Genomic DNA, 16,190 nt, shown 5'->3' on the forward strand with positions numbered 1-16,190 from the left:
CTGTTGTCTGACAGAAGCATTTATCTTGGGTCAACCCCATTATCCCTCAGTAATTTGCCACACAAAGACCTAACTGGAGCAGGAAGTTTGATCTGTTTTCCAAGTTTTTGAGGTCTGGCTGACACCTGATTTTGGAAGATGATAGATTTTTAAATATGCATAAATACACAGCTGGGAATGCAGAAAACAGCAACAGCTCATTTGGTTGGTCAATTGAACCTGGCCAGCAGGTCAAGGGAGGAGATTCTGCCCCTGTACTCTGCTCTGGTGAGATCCCACCTGGAGTACTGCATCCAGCTCTGGGGAGTCCAGCACAAGAAAAACATGGACCTGTTAGAGTAGGTCCACAGGATGGCCATGAAAATGATCAGAGGGCTGGAACACTTCTCCTGTGAAGAGAGGTTGTCATTCTGCCCGGAGAAGAGAAGGTTCCAGAGAGACCTTATTGCAGCCTCTCAATATATGAAGGAGGGCTTATAAGAAAGGCAAAGACTTTTTACCAAGACCTGTAACAGGCCGGGGGAAATGGTTTTAAAAAGAGGGTAAATTTAGACAGGACATGAAAAGAATTTTTTTATGATACAGGTGGTAAGACACGGGAACAGGTTTCCCAGAGAAGTGGTAGATGCCCCATCATTGGAAGCATTCAAGGTCAGGCTGGATGGGGCTTTGAGCAACCTGGACTAGTGAAAGATGTCCCTGTTCAGGGCAGGGGGGTGGACTAGACAATCTTTTAAGATCTCTTCCAAGCCAAACCATTATATGATTCTATAAAGGAAGTGAATCATCTGATTTCCACTAAAAATTACAAGACTCCAGCTTGTAACAAGCTCTTTTGTGCCTTTGAAAATTTGCATCCTCACAGCTTTCTCTATAGACTCACTTTCATGACAAAAGAACCATAGCACCAGGCTACAAAAGGATCAACATCAATTAGAAGGGTGAAAAGCCTCTATACACTGAAGGTAGAAACAAAGAGCATAAAGCAGGAGCTCCTTGCCCTGTAGAAGAGCTCATATACCAAAAAAGTTAGCCTTTTCTGTTTTCAAACAATATAATATCAATTCCTTAAAGACAAAGTTCCGTTGGACCATTTGGTTGGAAAATAAGGACAATTCAATTTATGAGAATGATGCAGACAAATGGTAAAATATGACCCACTGCTCCTCCTAAAAATTAAAAAAAAAAAGTCATTCAGAAACAAATATTCATTTAAAAGCAGGCAAAATGTGTTTTCTTTTGGACTTGTTCATTGTCTGATTTCTTGTACCTGAAGTGCTCTTGATGGCCTTTTCTATTCTATTATCCTCTCCAAGTCTGTCTTTTGTTAAGCAATGCAGTTTTGAAACCACACAGTTGTACTCTTGAGACTGTATGTTCTACCTAGCTCAGCTCCTGCCTCCAGAGGGTAAGTGTAGTAAGTGTACACACAAGTACAACTCTCAAGACAAAAAAGGGAATCAAACTTCCACAAAAACATAAAAAAAAGGTTTTGTTTGTACTTCTATATATAGACTTTGAAGGTTTTTCTTTTTCTGGAAACAACTAGACTTTGTGTTTGAACATCAATGTGAGTACAGGAGAAGAATCCTAAAATTTCTAATCTCTTTGATGCCAGAAATCCTCGTTGCATTCCTGCATGCTTTCAAATAGAAACTGGAGACAGTAAGTATTACAAACACATAATTCTCATTCTCTTTGGCATAGAAAGTTGGTAGAATACCGATAATTCCTTAATGACTGAAGAGGAATACACATGAGGAGAAAAGAATACAGAAAATGTGTAATGAGGTGACTTTCATTTCGAATACGCGGATGAACAGATTACTTTTCATAATTTTTTCTTTCTAGAATATTAGAAACAATACAATACATTAGAAAGTTCTACTTCCCAGAAAAAAATCTGTTTTACAAAAAAAACAAAAACCGAAGAAAAAAACCCCAAACAAGTTAGATTGAATGAAAATTATATATTTTAAAAGCTCATGGGAAAAAAAGTAAATGAACAAAATCTCAGATGAATAAACCCAAACAACAAGTTAGTTTGAATGAAAATTATATGTTTTAAAAGCTCATGGGAAAAAAAGTAAATGTACAAAATCTCAGATGAATAAACCCAAACAACAAGTCAGATTGAATGAAAATTATATATTTTAAAAGCTCATGGGAAAAAAAGTAAACGTACAAAATCTCAGATGAATAAACCCAAACAACAAGTTAGATTGAATGAAAATTATATATTTTAAAAGGTCATGGGAAAAAAAGTAAATTAACAAAATCTCAGATGAATTACTCATCCAGGAATCGGAGCAGTCCTTGCAGATATGGGCTAAACAATTTCAAGTCTCTTTCCCACTGTTCCATATTCCAACAAGTGCCCCAAACAAGAGGGTATTTGGTGCATGTGCTTTTGTCTGCCTAACTCTCACTGAGGCATTTACAATAAATCCACCTTGTGTTTCCATGAAACAGATCTGCTTTGACAAGGGGTAAGTTTTGTCAATAAGACCGGTGCTCAGCTCTTCCCGACAGCACAAAGACATTTGTCCCACAGGGTCAGGGTGAGAGCGCTGTGAATAAAATGTTCACTGCAAGACCAAGCCCATCTCCACTGAAGACAGGCCAGTGGGATATACACTTAGTTTATTCCTGCTCTTTGTCTTCTTTTGTTTGGCTTATGGGGCAATTTTTATGCACTGCAACTTTTACTGTGTAACCAGACAAGCAAAGCTTAAAAGACACAGCGTAAACACCCAGCTATAGGTGCAGAAAGGACTAAGCAGACTGATTTGATCTATGTAAAGGCAGATCTCTAGATGCTTGCCTTGTGGAAGCAAGGCACGCAGAACAGCTACAGTACAAAGAGCGATGAACAGATAGAAAATTAAAGCCTTCTGAAAAAGGCATAGAAGGGAAGAAGGACAAAGATACTTTTGATCCAAAATACAGCTTATATGATTTGAACATAATTTGTAAAATAACCGGGTACCAATTTTGTCATTAAGTGCCACAGGGACACTATTTAAGACAAGATATTTGGGCCTTTGTGGATATCTTGATCGATAAAATGAATTATGAATAAACATTTTCAAACTTTCTCACAACATCTTCTAAATTATTGTTCAATCTAAAGCATGAAGCACTTCTCACAGCTGAGAAATGGTTACGTGTTATTAAGAAATGTAATTTAATCTGTGCTGGTTGCAAGGACAGAAGAGTCAAGCTGAACAAATATGAAATCACAGGTAAAAAAGAAAACTAAAAACTAATGATGAGAACAAAACTATGTATAGCCGAGGAGAAAGAATTGTGGTTTAAAATGTTAACACAAAAATCTGAAATTAACATAGATCATCAATAAGTACTAGAAAAATATGAATTTTCAAACAGAGAGGAAATTAACATTACAGAAAGAAAAATGACAGAATAAAAAGAAAACATAAATAAAGTGATTTATTGTTTAAATTGCAATGTGAAGTTTGGTTTCCTAAAATGTTCAACAGTATATGTAATTAATGTTTTAAAATAAATAGAAATGGCAACAATGTGTAAAGCTATTTGTTCTGAAACAGAAACAATCTTCACTAAAGACAAGACTCAAGCAGCATTTACCATTTGCTGCTTCTTGCATTTTCAACTGTTGATTTATTTGAAATTCTGAAAAAAAAAAACCAAAAAAAGCAGTTAATAAAGGATCTATCTTTTAACATTAAAGAAAAAGTTTGAAAGAAGAGGTGAAAAAGAAATTCTGTGATTTTAGCCAATACAAGAAAACTTTCCTTCTCATTCATTCCCTTATGATTTTCTCACTATCACCTATACCCATCGTACAACGCAAACACAAAATATACTGTCTCAGAAATGTAACAAAGGAAGCTGCAGAATGGTTAACTCTGATACTTAAAGTGTAAATTCAGCCCAGATTTCTTCAGAGTAATTAGAAATCACTGATCTTACTTTCATAAAGCTACAATAAACCTTACCTTGAGGGTACAACTCAATTTCTGAATGAATTACACCTTGGGACACAAATGGAAGCCACCTAAGAATAAGAAAGAAAGCAGAAAAGCAGGTAGGAATCAGCTTACTCTCCACTGTATTACCATATAAATTTTCTTACTGAATACATATAACAGCAAAGGTCTCTACCTCTAATATTTTAGTATTTTGCCTGATAGATGTTTAAGTACAAATTATTTGAACCAACAAAGAATTTTATTTGTGCAGACATAAGAGCTGTGTAAGCGTAAAATATACCTGTGTCAGATTAGACACTCATGTGGCACAACTGTACTTATTTTATAGCTAAACAGAAGACTATGGCACAGAACATTTTTTTTAGTACTGTGGATTGAGTGCTAAGTATAATTTGTATTTATCTATTGCACTATTTCTTAAAATCAAAGTTCAGTGTTAAAAACAAAGATGGAATCAAATACTGCTCTTCCTTATTCCTTCTACAAATTGAGGACAGAGAAGTCTGAGAAAGTACAAATTAAAGGCAAACATTGGTTATGTTTCTTAGTCATGTTACTCTAGGTTACAGATAATGTTAAAACCTTTTCATTCAGAACATGGATTACCAACTGTTTTAGCTTCCTCCTGCTTGGTAAAAAAATAACCTGATTTTTAACAGGAAAAGAAATAATTCAGTAAGCTTCCAAATGGCTGGTTTTTATTTACTCAGTCCACTTCCACAGACTCTCCAGGAATGACCTAAACTATTCAGTCTCCTATGAGCCTGTTGGGAATCCAGCATAAGATGGGCAGGATGACTCCAGAGCAGCTTTTGAAGGTTCCTTACTTTTTGTCTTGAAAACATTAACAGGTCAATTCATATAAGAACTAGTCCCTAAGAAATAAATTTGTCTTACCAGACAACTACTTATTTATATCACTTCTGCTAAGACCTGACCACACAGGTATCTTCTGCAATCTTAAATGCTAAGAAGTATTAGTCTGTAACTAATACTGTATAATTGAAAGCCAGTAGGAGCTGTTGAATATTCAGAAACTAATATCAGATTTTTAAGCCAGACAAAATGCTGATGTTTCCTTGGCTAAACAAGAAAAAAATACAGCATTTTTTTCATAGCCTGGATCATAAAATATCCATGTAAAATAAAGCTGTGAAGCTGAAAAGTAATATATTAAAGAGATTTCTGAAGGGCAAAAACTTCCCCCGTCCTTGAATAAAGCACAGTGTTTCAGCTTTACATTTTGGCCAACAAGGAAGCTTCCCCTAACCCCCATCACTGACCTATTTTAACCATTTTTCAGTGGCAGTGTTGCCTTGTAGAAAAATTAGAAACAAACAAAAAAACCCCTCTCTCAGTTTCTTCTTGACAGTGCCACTGAATAATTTTGGTGATCAACATCTGGTGTTAATTATCACAGAATTAATACAGCAAAGTGCCCTGACATGCATCGTTCCTAAGCTGTGTTACCCTGACATGCATCATCCCTAAGCTGTTCTTACCCACTGGAGGACAGCTGTGACAGCTATGACAGAGTTGATTTGTCATGATTGAGGTAGGCAGCTGGCCTGATTTCTCTGTAGAACTTCCATTAGGAAATGTTCCCTGTTTTTTTTAGAAAGGTAGCAACCACAGCTAGCAACAATAGCTGGTCTGCATCCAAATCTACTCCAGAGAAATCCTGTGTTATACTACTATTTAAAAACATGTCACTCATTAAAGAAAGATCTCAGTTTTAGAGAGATTTATCAAGGTGAGAGAGCATCTTAATTCTTTTTTTTGAGGATGTGACACCAAGGGTTGCAAATAACAAATTTCTGAAAATCCAGAAAAAATAACTAGGCATTTATTCATAATTATTAATTAAATATTATTAATTCTAGTGCCTTGTCAGATGGTTACATTGTTTCTTTACACTTCATTTCACTCGAATGAAGCACATACCCATGAGAGAGACTGAAAAACTGAAAACTCCAAATGTGGGATTACCAGTGTTCTTCCAAACATGTGAAATGCAGTATTTATCAATTGACTTTCAAGATGCTCATTTAACAACTTAAATGGAAAAACCACAAAAGAATTCTGACTTTTGGATGTCATATTTGTCTCTCTAGGAATGCTGTTGTTCATAAAGAGAGTGAATGCTACTCCTGGATGGCAAATCTCTTTTCTTTCCCATTTAGAAATGCAATTAATTTAGAATTTTTTTGTGTGGTTTATTTTTCCTTGCTGAATAGGAAAGTCACGCTGATAGCACTGATCCTTCTATGACAAGGCTGCACAATCTAGTAACATAGCCACAATATAAGCATTTAATCTTTGCTGTGGTTCCTACAGCATATTAACTCAAGCAATCTGTTCTGGAACAACACATTTTGTGGATTTTACAAAACTGCAAAATAATCCAAATTTGTCTTTCCTTGGAAAATTCATATTTAGTATATTGGTTGGCATAATAATGGTAGTGAAACATATTTAAGAATATCGTAAAAATTACCTTTCACAACGGAAAACATATTCCAAGTTGTTCTCAGTTTCTCTGACAATGACTTTATCACAGTACCAATACTGGGACTTGGCACTAGCCTCACAGCGCAACAGCACCTTCTGCAGCTTTCCAAGAGATACAGCTTCCACTTCAAAAGCATTGACCTAGAAGACAGAGACAGCACGCTGCATTTTGCCACCACTAAGTTGAAGTCTTTTAAAAGCCTCATTAAGTCTCACAGTGTACAAAGATTCCCATTGCTTTTATGACAGCTGGACTGTATTCAAAGTGTTTGGATCTGAACAGTTAAATGTATTTTTATTATGTATTAGAGCAAATGAGAAAACACTACTAAAATCAGGCTGCAGCAATAATGCCAAATAGATTGTGTTGTGAGCCATCATCCGAAACGCTGCACACAAACCCTCACTATTGTCTCAATACCATACCATTTACAATTATTCTCTCCTAGGTAAGAATGAGTTAAAGCTCTTATCTCCTTTGTTGGTATTTATGTAAAATGTAGTTAAAATGCTCTTTTTGGTCTCACCTACTCTATTTACATTTTATTCTGCTGGAAGAAACTGGAGTCTGAAATGCAACTTTCCCCTTGTTATTCATTTAAGCTTATGCTTACAGTTGGCAAAGATTGTTTTCATAGGAGCATGAAGCTGATCAGGTGAAAGGCCAGGCTGCTAATTTTCCATCACAGTAAAAAGCATATAGATTTCTCTCTCTAAATGTAACAGTCCAGATCACTCTTCTCAGTAAAAGGAAAATGAAGGAAAGCACTACACTGGAAAATTTTTATCTGTAAAATTCTCAGTCCTTAGCAAACAGCAGAATTAAGACTGCCTATGCAACTTTACCTCTCCCTTCTGTATATGTAATATATGACCACAAGCTATTCTCTCTGAAGGGTCCCTGCCTCAAATCGTACACAGGCAGAACTACAGCTTTTCAATATTTCTTTTTATCTTCATTGTCTTTATGACTGTATGCATTATTTACTGCAACCACCCATAGACTTCAGTGAAACAGAACTGATTTCCCCAGTGACTTCACTTTTGCGCTTTTTCCATAGTACCCCAGATTTCCACAAATGCTGAAATCTTTTTTCTGAAAGGCCATCTGCATAATGTTCCATTTTACGTAGATAGTTAAAGCACAGAGATTATTGCTAAAAGTGTCAAAGATGCAGAGTAGTTTGGGGTTAACAGAGGGGTTAATTTGTTGGCATATTTAACATTTGAAAGAGCTTACTAGGTGCAGAACAAAATTCTCTTTGAACGAATCTCAGTTACGGCTAATGTTGCTCAGGAAAGTTAAACTGGTTTGTGCAGCAAAACAGAAGCATACAAAAAGTGGTCACCCAGGGAAACTTAAGTGATTTGTCCGATATCATGTAAAGTGTCTGTGGCAGGGATGAAAACAAATTGTTCAAGTCAGCGCTCAACAGCCTTTGTCATAAAAAGACATATCCCAGGCCCTGCTCTGCTGTTCCGTACAATCCACTGTCTCATTCACCCATTTCTGTTATGAAGTGCACTTTGAGCCACCCCTGCTTAGCCCCTGTATAAATAATATGCTGAATTTACTGTCAGTCGGGCTAGAATAATCCCTCCAGAAAAATCCACTCCAATTCTGAATTTCAGTTTGAGTAGAATTTTAAATCTCATACATTAATAATATAGTACGTATTTTAAAATAATATAGACACAGCTGAAGTTTCCAAGTGGGTTATTACTATGCTTAGCATTTTAGATACTGCTTTTTATTGTGTAATTGAGTGTTCCACTAACAGCTTGATACTGTTTGTTAGATGTACAAGAGTTAATCCTCAATAGCTCACAAAGGAAGAAACAGGCTTAATGGAAGGTCGTAATAAGGCTAGTGGCAGAGCTGGGATTAAATTCAGTAGTTCCTAAAATTCAACCATACACTAATGCAGAAAATCAGGATGATGTATATTTTACTTATGGAGGAGCTAGGAGGTAACTGAAAGAAAGATTACTTTAAATCTGCTCCGTATTAATCACAATACTATATTATTATACAGTAAAAGAAATACATAACAAAGTCCTACTAAGAACAGAATTCATGGAACAATTTATGTGAACTTTTTTGGATCCAGCTGTAACTCATCATAGCTTGACAGAATATGTTTTAAATTCATAGGCAGCTCCTCTCACCATCCTAGGGTGATTCTTCAAATCATTTTTCCTCCCCTTTTCCTGCCTGTGTTTTAACTTTTCTAGTCATTCCTGATCAGCAGAAAATTATTTTCCTTAGTTCTTAGAACTTATTTTGCTAAACCTCTATGATTCTTTTTTATTAGGAACCTGTTCAGACCCATATAGGTTACTTCAATATGTTTATACATCTAAGCAAATTGGTTTTCAGACTTACCATTCCTCTCTGAAGTGTCACTCGCATACCAGTTTTATGCAGAAGTCTTAGACCGGAATCTCCTCTCTTTCCATAGATACACAGATAAACAGCAGAATCTGTATCAGCTTGCTCCAAGTCACCAGTGTACACATAAACATGGTATAAAACGACTTCCGAAAATATCCAAAAGAAGAAAATACAAGTTAGGTATAATCACAATTCATTTTACTCACTACTATAGCTTAATGGGAACACCACCGACAAGTTTGATTTGCAATTAATTTTTGGAATATATTCTCCAGAAATCAGTGTAACTATCTGTTTTTAAGATTGCTGAGACCACATTTAGGAATGTACAGGAAATGGAATATAATTCAGATTATATTAAAACTGAAAACCAGGTAATGGATAAGTATGTAACTGTGCAACTGAAGTACATACATACTTGGATAGATAGGTTTTCCAGCTTCCACTACTGGAAGTTCACAGAGAAATTCTCTGTCATCACGATTCTTTGACAACCATGTGTTTGCTGGGAAATTCAGCATTTTCTTGTTCTTTAGATGTTGCATTGTCACCTAGAGAAGAAGCAATTCCAGCTATGAATCAGTTCACTCTTTCCAGTGCTTTGTTTCTCAACAGAAAAACATATTTTTGTATATCTTTTCTTCTATCTCAGAAAATAATAACATGATCAGAAAATATTACATACGTAACTGCGGTATGAAAACTTTTTTTCTTTGGCCACTACTCTGCAGCCGGGCTTGTTACCAGAGAAGATCTTTACTCACACCTGTGGTATTGCAGGTGAAACTGCCACACTCTATTCTTTGAATATGCCCTGGACTTTACTCATTCTTGGAACAAACAAATCTATAATTGAAATTTGCTTTTTTTGCCATAAGAAATGTCACTAATTCTGATTTCTATCAGTGAACCACTTCTATGGAGTATTGTAAACTGAAAATTTTCTAACAGGTGAGGTTAGGAGAGACTAAGCTTTTGGAAGATGTGGAAAGATTGACACATTTCTTATATTAAAATGAAAACAGGATGAAACTCATCATCTACATCCTTCTGAACTTTGGCAAGAAAAGGTTATGTTGAAATATTAAATCAATTTCTATTATATTTGGCTCTTCTACAGCAGAACAAAAGCCAACCTGGGTACCAATACCCTCTATATATTCCTCTGAAAGTAGTTAGAATTCAAATTATTGAGTTACTTGCCACTGTACATTCCGATAGCTGTCTTATTTCCTATAACTAAAACAGTCTTTCCCCTCTTTCATGGGAGCATTTCTTGTTGGTCTTGAACTACAACAATGTTTACTTCGTACAGTTCTTTCCATAGGCCTTCACTAACAAAAGGAAATAAGTGCCAAAAAATTGGCTTTCAGCAGTTGTGTTTTGCATATAGCAAGCATAAGCCTTGCAAACAAAATTATGAAAACAAGCATTCACATTCAAATTCTAACACTTAGAAAATCAGGACAATATATGCCTTTATCTCACTTTTCCAATAAAGTATTATTTTAAGTAGAATAAACATTTCTTTTAACGCCAAAGCATGTATTTATTCTAACATGAAATACTGCTCAGGAGTGACTCTTAATCTGTAATGTTTATTGGCAGAGCTCCCCCTGCTGATTCGCAACAATCACAAATATTAACTGCTTTGTGGGAAAAACACAGCTTTCAACTGGATTTCTTTCTTTCTGTGAAAAGAAATATTTGAAATCCCAGGGTTACCCTATGAAATTTGGACCAAATTGTTAAAGAAATATTTTGTAACCACCAGGATGGAAAGTAGGATTCCTGCACATTCAGTTTTGGTACAGTCACAGTTAAGGCCTTTGGGTTAACGTAAAAATCTGTTACTACTGTGTAATTCTGCTTGTCTAAATCAGGCTTTTGAAGACAAATTCAAAGCCAAAGGATAAACACGTGTCTTTTACAGATTTAAAATAAGAAACAGAAGACAGATATTTATCTGCAATTCTGAAATAAATCTTACACGGGGGTCAGTGTTAGCAAGAATTTAGTATAAATTTAATCTGGTGAACTTCCCTAGATATCACAAGAAAAGATACAGTTAAAACAGAAGCAGAGAAGAAGAATTAATTCAACAAACTGAAAAAACCCAGCAGTTTCTTTTTCCCTGAAAATGGTTGCAATTGTGAGCTATGTTTGGGGCCAGTTAGGACTACTCTACTCCTAAGCAAACTTTGTTAATTCTTCACATGTAGTTGTCATGGAATAACTGTTACTTCACCATTTTCAATTTTTCAGAGCTTGAATTTATAGCTAGAATCTCCCTAACACACACTGCAGAGTACAGGTGAGCTTTCAGAAAGCAAAACTTGGTAGAATATATCAGTACGCTAAAACTGGTATCTGCAAACTACATCAATTCAGAATAATTGCAAAATAATCCTACATATTTCCAGCTCTTAGGAGATGGACTGTATCAGTGCTTTTGTCATCTCTAAAGCAACCTAAGAACACAAAGCAATAAGAACATATTGCAGTCAACATTTTCTAATTCATTAAACCATGGCTTCATGAAAAGATAGGTTTTCAGTTCATACAAAAATTAATAAAACAGGAAAAAATCACCATAAAAAATCTCACCCTTTGTAAGTTCCACTCTGATTGTTCATTCAGTAATCCATCAAGTTCAATTCTTATCTTGTAGATATTCCCAATGCTTTTTATTTTAACCTGAATAAAGCCAGAACAATACAACATAAAAATTATAGAAAAAAAATAATAACTTACACTTTAAACTTGTGTGGTAGAGGCTGCATGCTCATTAATCTTTGCAACTGGTTCTAGATTTCTCTGAACCTTGTAGCATCTGAGTGCACAGGAACAGGACACAATATTTGATTGGCAGACTTTGGATTATGGGATCCAGAAAAGAGACTGATTCTATTTTGTCTAAGCAGATTTCTGTCTGAACACCACTTTATAGCCAAGTGAAATTACAATGCTTGCCAGGGAAATGATTTGGCAGAAGAGAAAACTCTTCAAAGTCTGAAGAGTAAAAAGGGCTGGTGAGAGCCATTGATGAGAGCAATGAGAAATACAAAATTAAATCCACTGGTCGCAATTCTTTCATAATGCAGCACAGCAATATGACCATAAACCCTAGTATGTCAAAACCAAGGTTATAAAACTTTTGGAGATCTTAAAGAATAAGCTTTCAAAAGCTGGCAGGACATCTGCAAAACCCTGGAAATCAGTGATACTATCTTTGCTTTCTGAATATGATTTGCATTCATTAGCACTTTGCACTTTCAAGCATTATATGTGCTCCTACTTATGAAATCTACTCTATGCAACCCTATCCTATCCCACTTATGTGGGGTTTTATTTGAAGTTTAACCATTATTTAAAGTGAGCATAAATAACTTCACATCGTTTGTAAGGTACTGATAGGAAAAGAAAAGTAATTGTGTTATAATGTTATTTCTCAAATAATTCTATTAATAAAAGGCTGGCAATAGCTTGTTCCTCTCCATAATTTACATTCAAAAAAGCTATTTACATTGTACTAAAATTATTTTCTTTTCATTCTTTTGGAAACACGTACTAGTATATTACCCATTCATTCTTTACCTTCACTAACAAAAAGCCCTCTTCGCTTTCCAGAGGTCAGAATTACCTCAGTTCTCATACCAGCTTTTAGCTGACTCTTTGTGCTTTTGTATAATAAATTTTTATGTTGAAGTCACAGCATTACCAAGCTTTAGTCAAAGATTTCTGGAAGCAAATAACTTTTATCTTTGATTTCCCTAACATTGAAATGCACTCAGTAAATTATAATTGTTGTTTAAGAAAGAATCTATGGAATCCAAACCTGTGTTTGTATTGATATAGTTGCTACGTCAACCTGAATTTCATTAACAAAATAAGTGCTAACTCCAGGTTTGCAATGCTGATGTGACAATATGGTTCTTGTCTTTTCCATCAGCTTAAGAACATAGCTTTGTTCTGTGGATTCAGAGTCTGATGTCCTTGTTAGGCTTCATAATATTTCTGTCTATAAGTAGCCTTGTCAGAGGTGACCTGGAGACTTTGGGTTTAAAGCAACAGTAAAGTAAGGGCTTATATACAGCTTGACTGAAAAAACAGTGATTGTAATTTCCTGCTTTTCACAAACTAACCCATTTCTCAAGTAATATGAGATACTGTCTTCTCATTCACCGACCTGGTGCTCACTGAATATAGTCATGTTGTCTGTTTATTCTAATGAATCCCTCTTTAGCCTTTTGGTTAAAAAAAAATAAAAGTTACATGATCATTTCATGTATCAATACAAAACATAAACCTATTGGACATCGTCAGAATGCAAAGAGTGACTTCTGTCTAAAACAAGCAGAGATCTCACAGAAGAAACCCTCTGACAGCCTTGATTTTTCTCATGCACAGTCTTAGAAAGGATTAAGCAGGCAATGACTACTCACATGGGTAAGGTAAAAGAGGGAAGGCCACATATGGTTTTCATCTCTCAAGATAGTTCCACTCAAATTTTTCATGGTTGGGCATACTACTGATAAAGTGAAAGGTTAAAGAAAATAGTTTCCAAAATGCCTGATTATTATAGGCTTTCAGAAGCTGTTTTCTTCCCAGAAATCCTGGCCAGAGCTAAGATTGATTACTTTAAAAAATAAAATTTGGCATCTTCTGCTCTAGAACATACCAGCGAACACTGATCAAGCTCAAAGATGCAAATGTTAAAAAGAAGATGTAATTCTTTTAAGTCTTACATTTCTATCCTCATTTCAAGACTTACCCTGCTAAACAAGTACAGGATAAGGTTTAAAAGGAAAAAAAAAGAAGGGCTCTTACTCATAGGCTTTTTCTTCGTGGATTTATCTAGTGCAGGCTAGAGTAAAAAGCACTTTGGTGATATTTGCTGTTTCATGCCTGAAAGCAATAGTGTCAGTATGATGTAAAGAATCATAGTAGTAGCCCCAGGTGCTCAGAGAAATATTCTGCTCTCTCACAAGATCAATATCCACAGCACACAGCCATAATGGGCAATATCTATTTTAGGGAAGAGAAATTGGTCCATCTCTTAAGAATGTATGGACTAACATTGCAAACATGCCATTACCCAATATTGCTTACAAATTATTCACTAATTAGCAGAACAGGATTCCCAAGGATCATAATGTATAGCCTACACGCTTAGAAAATGAACACTACAGTTGGTTATCTTCCTGCCTATACCAATTCATAGAGAGTGTTATTATTAATATTATTGACAATAATAATCTTGGTTTGTGCTATGGCTAAGTATTAGAAGAGTTAATGAGCTCAGAAATAAAATTTGTGCATAACGTGAAAAATATAACTTCTGCTTCAGTTAGCTGAAGACAACGAGTCACATGCATCTCAACAGAAAGATTTCAGCGAACCAGAAATTTTATCCCCTTTGGTAACTTTCTTTTGGTCTACCTAGACAAAATTTCCGTATTACAATAGAAGTGGGGTTACTTTTAAATAATAGCAGAACTCGGTGTTGTCATGATGTGTTAACATGTAGATCTGATTGAGCTCTTAGTAATTCCATAGGTAAAGCTTCTGGCATTTCAGCTATTTATAATATGGCACCCATAAAGAAGGTTTTCTTCCTTAATAGAACAAATCCCACAATATACATTTTCTAGTATGCTTTGAAAAGTGTATGCATGAAGATTTAATTCCTAAAGATCCCTAAATGATAAACAAATCTTACATCAGACATGGTTTTTTTAGGAGTGGTTTCAAATCACTTACCTTACAGAAATCAATTTACTCCTGCAGTTGTCCCATTTGGGCTACTATATAAGGGAGAAGGGGTTAAAAGAAAGAGTATTTCCTCTGTTGCTGATTATATGCACCAAGCTGATTTAATGCAGAAATCATACAGATTAGGTAGAGATTTATGTTATGCAGTAAACATAGGAGAAAAACATTTTTTCTTTTCACATGACAAAATAATCTTTGGAAAGGTATACGTTAAAATAACGTTCTTAGCCTTCATTAGCTACCTGAAATTCATCTTCCTGCCTGGGAAGAAACAGCTGCTTTCTGTTGTCCTTGCCAAGAGTTATTGGTCCAGCTACTCCTCTGTCTCCATATATCCAGAGAGCGACATCTGCTTCAGTTCCTGCACTTCCTGTCAGCATTGACACTTTCCATTCATCATGTGAAGGAAGGGGACACTCACCAGCTTGGGGATTTCTCATTTCCTCTGTGAAATACAGAACATTACTGGGAGACAAAAATTGACATGAAACTGCCAGTCGCTGTTGTAACTTCAGCACATATGAAAATAACAGAGGGGATTGCATTTTTTCATGGCAAGCGAGATAGTCTGAAAAGATTGATTTATGTTTCTTGTCTAGACAAAAACGTACTGATTAGTTGAGCCACAAGAATCAACTGGAAAAGAAGTATCTCTCACGTGCGCCATCATCCTATTATTCTTTACTATGTATTCTGGTGTAGAGCAAGGATACTATGATGCAGAACTACAGCCATTAAATCCATGTTTCTGGTTGTTTAGACTTACATTTAGAAATTAGCAGAATAGTTTGTAAATACTGCCCTAATGCCTTGTGTTGGGACATGATGAGCAGAATCACATGTCTGAGAATAGAAAAAATTTTCATTTTAAATGGAAAAAATTATTCAGGAAATTAACCTTCTTCAAGTTTAATATTAATTAAATACTGTAAAATACTCAAAAAAGAGCACAATATATCCTTGCCCAACCATACTTATGCATACAGTGCCAGCATTTGGGCTAAGGCAGGTTCTGCATGAATGAGACAAGAGCAGCACAATACCGCTTTATGACTAAACCTCACAGCTTTACTGGCTGACAAATACAATGCTGGAAAACGTGTATTTCACTTTAGAATAGCACACAGTGGTCTTCCATCTACCCTTAAGACAAAAATATATATGTACACAAAGATGTCAAATGGCAGTGCATATGGGATATGAAAAAAGAAATTCCCTTGGGATAAAGGAATTTAGTTTTGAGTATTCTAATCAAAGTGGAGTTTACAAACATCAGGTGTCTGGAATACTACTTTTCAATAATGGGACCGCTGACCATGAAGTCCTCTCCAAAAGAGGGAGTCCTTGACCCCAAGAATTTATAAACTGTTCTGGCACAAGAGGCATATATAAACCCTGAATTCAAAAAGATGAACCAGCACAGTCTATATACTGCATCTTGTAGGGGTTTACAAACTGCTTTTCATGAGGCCTTTTCATGTGACAGCAAAGAGACTTTTTAATATGTTAACCATAATGAATATAATCTGCAT

The 16,190-nt window shown here is 35.5% G+C and overlaps 1 protein-coding gene across 1 annotated transcript in view; it reads right to left on the reverse strand.

Moving 5' to 3' along the window:
* RP1 (RP1 axonemal microtubule associated) overlaps positions 1–16,190 on the reverse strand; it is a 186,624-nt gene that overhangs the window by 118,418 nt on the left and 52,016 nt on the right. The window contains 7 exon segments of the mRNA XM_037381809.1: positions 3,613–3,657; positions 3,984–4,042; positions 6,475–6,629; positions 8,875–9,026; positions 9,302–9,434; positions 11,491–11,580; positions 14,901–15,103. Coding sequence (XP_037237706.1) covers positions 3,613–3,657; positions 3,984–4,042; positions 6,475–6,629; positions 8,875–9,026; positions 9,302–9,434; positions 11,491–11,580; positions 14,901–15,103 — 837 coding nt within the window.

Source organism: Falco rusticolus, chromosome 3, assembly GCF_015220075.1.
Source record: "Falco rusticolus isolate bFalRus1 chromosome 3, bFalRus1.pri, whole genome shotgun sequence".
In the NCBI taxonomy this organism is placed as follows: domain Eukaryota; kingdom Metazoa; phylum Chordata; class Aves; order Falconiformes; family Falconidae; genus Falco; species Falco rusticolus.